Source organism: Mchenga conophoros, linkage group LG18, assembly GCF_057382185.1.
Source record: "Mchenga conophoros isolate Kocher_MC1m ecotype Shallow Benthic linkage group LG18, M_conophoros_male_GT1.1, whole genome shotgun sequence".
NCBI lineage: Eukaryota > Metazoa > Chordata > Actinopteri > Cichliformes > Cichlidae > Mchenga > Mchenga conophoros.
This window is the reverse complement of record NC_140543.1, coordinates 39,579,448-39,584,979: the sequence shown is the minus strand read 5'-3', so window position 1 is coordinate 39,584,979 and position 5,532 is coordinate 39,579,448. Positions and strand designations below refer to the sequence as shown.

The following is a 5,532-nucleotide window of genomic DNA, read 5'->3' as shown; positions in this document are numbered from 1 at the left end:
CTGTACATTCGCTGCTTGTTTTATAAGTGCTTACAAACCAAGATGACTGTGACCCCTTGGATTCACTTAACATTGAGTACTTATTTTATACAGTGATTTCCAGCTGAAGAGTTAAACTCCAGCTTTTACATAAATAAAAGCGAGTAAAATGTCTGCTTCCATTAGATGTATAGAAGTATGAAGCTTTTACTTATATAATATATACTAATGAAGTCCCTCTAACAGGCCGTGAGGGGCTTTAGCTGGAGTATTTTACACATATGAAAGAAATAAGAGAGTTAAATATGTGTAAGAAAATCACTTAGTAGTGATGCAAGGTATTACACTAAATCAGTCTGACTCCTCACCTTGGACTGATTTTTGTGTTGTTCTTTTAATATAAAAAAGTGAATATAGAAAAACCTGATGAAATTATTATCAGATTGATCTTAGTTGCCATTTTTACAGTAAGTTCACATTCTTTTGTGTTCCTGTTCTGATTGGCTGAATTGAGTCATAACTCATTTTAAAGCAACATTTTTACAGTCATTATTAAAAAAAAAACATGAACCACTTATTTATAAATAATCACTGAGATGAACATGAACTGTTCGTAAACTTCAGAAGAACTACAGGACTGCATTTTGTGAATTATAAGTAAATGCTTTAGTGGCCCAGATTCTGATGACAGAGGCAGCAACAGCGAACAGTAAGTATTTTTACAAAAGGGAACATTTTCTTTCAATAGAACCTGAATACTGCAGTCACATTCTCAAATTTGTTTTCCTAATTAGACCATGAAGCTTTGTGGTTTCTGGACACTTATTACAACAGCTCATTGGGCAGACTGAGAAAGACTTACCAAATGTCAGTCTTGAGCATGTATGGTTGATTTAGGTTGGATACTGACACAAAGAGTGCTCACTGTCTTCCAGAACAAGAGATCCACAATATTGATGTGCAGCCGACAAATCTGCAGCAACTGTGTGATGCTCTCATGTCAACATGGACCATCTCTGAGCAATGGTTCGAGAAGTTTTTTGCCATGGAGAATTAAAGCTGTTCTGAAAGTAAAAGAGGGCCCATCCTAATCCTTGTAAAGTGTACCTAATAAAATACATAATCACACATTGTATAAATACAAAGAAAGGTTACAGTTGTTTAACATGGAAAATAATAGTAGAAAAGCTTAAGAGGTGCAGCTAATGATTGTTTATACTGTAAATCAATATTTTATTGATATGTATAAAAATCCAAAAGCACTGAAAAATATGCTTGACAGATTCACTGACATCCTTAAATCACTTGCTTTGTGTGACCAACACAAAGCAACAAAACTGAAAGATATCCCCTTTGCACATCCCACTGAATCCCACGGTCACTGCGAGTTCCTTTTTAAATTGCTGTAAAATGTAAATAAAAGCACAATGCACTCATTTGCAAATCATTTAAACACTGTTATATGTGCAAATAGTACAAAGACAAGTTCTAAAATGTTGCACGTAATTATACGTATATATATGTATGTATGTATGTTTGTTTGTGTGTGTGTTAGTTAAGTGATAGAAACAACAAAAAACTGGAAAAGCTGTGCGTTGCTAAAAGACTCTGAGAATCTGGAAAAAAAAGAAACGTCTGCACGTGCGTCAGTGTTGGAAACAATTATTGAATGGCTGTTATTTTCAGGCCCGCAGGAGGCACTGCATTTTAATACAGAACATTCTGCAGCAGAAGCGACCGCGTGAGCTCAGAAACATGTTCTGAAATCCATCACCAGTGATTGTGGTAGGAGTATGGATGCCAAACCTGGCCTTCCTTTAGTCCAGACAAAACATCTGGCAGCATATAAAATAATATATGACAAAGTTGGCACTTAACTGCTTAATTCTCATATCAAGCAAGCACGATGAAACATTTTGTCTTCTCTGGTTGCCAAACACTTAAAAGTGTTAAAAAAGAAAAAGAAAAGAAAGAGGTGATGCAACACAGTCACAACTTTTTTGTAACCAGCTGGCATCAAATTCCAAGTGGAAAATTATTGCTTTATCCACATAAAATTCAAATTCTGTTTCACTTGTCTTTGCTTTACTTTTAATTTACTTTTTTTTTAAATGATTAGCAAATCATAGCATCATGTTCTTATTTATTTTACAGCTCATCCTATACCCATTTCCGTGCACCACTACACAGTTCATATGTTATCAGTGATTTGTGATTATCAGTCGGTTGCTTATGGATTAATCAACTACCTGTTTCAGCCCTAAAGTTGTTTACAGTGAGAGTCAAATTGAAAACATCCCGAAAGTATAACGCATATACATATCCTCAGCACAGACGGGCACAGCACACAGCGTTACGTAAAATCTGTTTTGTATTACAAGTCTTCCAAACTGACAGCTGGATTGGCAGATTTGTCCAAAGAGAGAAATACAATTATGGTAAGTCAAAGAATGTCACATTTTAGAAAGGGAAAAAAACTAAACAAAACAGCTAGATAATACATACAGACATGGCTTCCATTCACTGAACCAGAATTGCAGTAGGTAAAGTTATTCTGTTGTTCTTCTTGGAGTAGTACCTCAAGAAACGGCCTGAATCTGACCCTTTGGACAGCAGGTCGAGGACAAGCGAAGCTTCCTTACAGTCAAGTAGGAAGAAGCGCCTCCCATTCTCAGCACAAGTGAAACTAGACTGTAAATTGAAAACTGCTAGAAAAGTTCTGATTGCCATCATGACTCACTGCAGAGGAAGTAGGGCTCATGAGTTGGCACAGTCACAGATTTCTTAGGAAGGCACTTGACACGGGGTCACGGCGTCCCCCATGCAGCGACAGCAATGCACTAAGGTCCTTGTTTGTGCACACTGGGGAGGGACACCGTCAGCTAAGTGCAAGTTCCACGATAAATCCATTTTCACCAAACCAGAGACAAGGGGGGGCGGGGAGAAAACAAATAAAAAATTGCTGGCAAAAGAACTCCACCACAGTCCACGGCTTCAGTATTAGCGGGTGGGTCTGTGCCTCTGGGATCACGCTTTACTGTCTGGAGAGATAACGGGACATTGATTCGAGCAACCTGTCCAAGGCTTGAGCGGTGACTGATAATTTAATCAGATTTGTATTTTTTTTTTTTTTTTTTTTACACTTTCAGGCCTTCCAAAAGACCAAAAGACCCTAAAGGTAAACAATCCCATTTAAGCCTAGGGATTTGGTGTAATAGCCCCAAAACACAAGAACAACCAGTCTCCAAGACAGAAGACCCTAGCCCAGAAGATATAAACAGTACAACTGAAAAGAAGAAAAAACACAAAAATAACCAGAAATCACGTGTCTCTTAGGTTTCACAATAAGACATCCCCACTGAGGCACATTTCCAGAGAAGTGTCATATACAAAGCTATAAAAAAATCCCCAAACATTCAAGTACTTTTTCATGTAAACACTTTTCCAGAATATGATACATATTTGATTGTTGTCGTGGATTTTGTGTGTGTGTCTGTGTGTGTTTGTGTGCAACAATAAGACAACAGTGTGAGGAGAGAGAATACTTTTGCAAAAACAAAACAAAAAAGAAAGCCTGCAGGACAACTTTGAAAGCTCAAACAGCCCGGATGCACAGTTTCTGTTTGTTTGTTTGTTTGTTTGTCTTTTAGAGCACGACACATGAACAGCACTTGCCTCCACCGCTGGGGACATTTGTATAGTTCATCTGTCTGACTATCTCTGCAAACAGTTCGTCGACTGATCCTTTATTTTTGGCTGAAGTTTCCATAAACGGGCAGTTCCACTCTTGGGCCAGAGCCTTGCCCTCCCCGGAAGACACCTCTCTCTCCCCCTCCAGGTCCACCTTGTTTCCCACCAGGATCATGGGTACCCTCTCGTACCTCTTTACTCGGATGATCTGGTCTCTCATGGGCTTGATGTCCTGAAAGCTCTGCTGGTTCACCAGGCTGTAGACCAGAATAAAGCCCTGGCCGTTCTTGATGTACAGGTCTCGCATGGAGGCGAACTGCTCGGTCCCCGCCGTGTCCAGGATCTCCAGCACAGACGGGGACGAGTCCACCTCGATCTCCTTCCTGTAGAAATCCTCTATGGTGGGGTCGTACTTTTCGATGAAGGAGCCCGTCACGAACTGGACCGTGAGCGCGGATTTGCCGACTCCGCCCGACCCCAAAACAACCACTTTGTACTCCCTCATGGCCGCGGAGAGGTATATGTATATATATTCTTAAAAAAGAAAAGGCAGACACCTCCTTTTCCGCGACGAAGCCTCCTCTCTCTGCCACCCGCTGGCCAGCCCCGATGTTTTCAAGCCGAGCAGGCTGAGAAGAGTGCCCTCTGGCTTGGATAGGATTCAAATCCCACGCCGGCAAATCGCCCTCTCGTGCGCTGTAAGGGCCGCGGAGCACGGATCCGGGGAGAATGGCCGCTCCTGGGCATCAGCGGGCTCAATTAAGACACATTTTTGATAGCGCTGTATTGTGCAACGGCGGCCGTGAAGCGTGATCGCTTCACTGCTCTTGCATGGCGTTTCCTGCCCACATCCTGAGCAGCGTCAAAAGCCGAGGCTTCAGTTCCGTTTTCTTAAAGGAGCCGACACCCTTCAGTCACAGCAATCAGATGACCAGACAGAACGATACTGCAGTCGTATGCACGTCTGTGGCCCGATCGGCGTGACCTCTGCCCTCATATTCATATTCGCGGTCACTGCTCGCAGCTGTAGACTCTGTAATTATGTGTCTGGTAATGGGATTATCCAGTTAGTCGGTAATCGGTGCGCATATGTCAGTGTGCGCCATGTGCGCCACATGGGCATAGATACATAGTTAACTGATCACAAAGGAAATCCAGTAGCTTGCAAAGCACAAAACCTGAAACATAACAGGGCAGCAGGGAAGTGACGGAGTCACATCACTCAGTGCTGGCCCAGGGTGTTTGCATTGTATGCTTTGTGTGTTAAGTGTAGGTATTGCAAAGGGTGTAATTATACACCAACAAGCAGTATGCACAATGCAAGAGTTGTAACCACTTTGCATAGTTTATAGGGAACGCTGGCACCGTAATCACACAAAATAAAATAAAAACGACTAAAATAAAATGTCAATGTGCATATGCATGGGGCTGCTAATGTGCTGCTAATCACAGTTACGCTGAAAAGTCAGTGTTTCTGTGTCCCCGCCCATTCTGTGATACACTGCAGAGCTGTGTGGCTCTTCTGTGCACTTCAAAATTCCCACATTTTCTTCCAGTTCTGTTTAAATAAATGCAAATGCAGGTGAATTATGTCATTTGTTGTTCCTCATCAGCTGCTATAACCTGAAAAGATCAAACCATCATGAGGATGTACGGTCATAGCAGGGGCGATTTTAGCCCATTTTGGGGGGGTGTTTCAGCACCCCCAAAATGAATCAAAGCACCCCCAAAGATTTCTTACCTTTCTGACAATATTTGCTGTTTGTGTGACACACTACTAAAAATATAAAAAGCAGACAGTACTTGGTTGAGACGTAACATTTTAACAACAAAAGTATAGATATCCCCCCCCCTCTCCCAAAA

General features: G+C 41.5%; 1 protein-coding gene across 1 annotated transcript; it reads right to left on the bottom strand.

Moving 5' to 3' along the window:
- Positions 1 to 1,188: 1,188 nt before the first annotated feature.
- LOC146554593 (ras-related protein Rap-2b-like) lies at positions 1,189 to 4,599 on the bottom strand. The gene has a single exon (XM_085254104.1). The coding sequence runs from the start codon at positions 4,172 to 4,174 to the stop codon at positions 3,626 to 3,628; it is 549 nt and encodes a 182-aa protein (XP_085110230.1). The 5' UTR covers positions 4,175 to 4,599; the 3' UTR covers positions 1,189 to 3,625.
- Between the last annotated feature and the right edge of the window lie 933 nt (positions 4,600 to 5,532).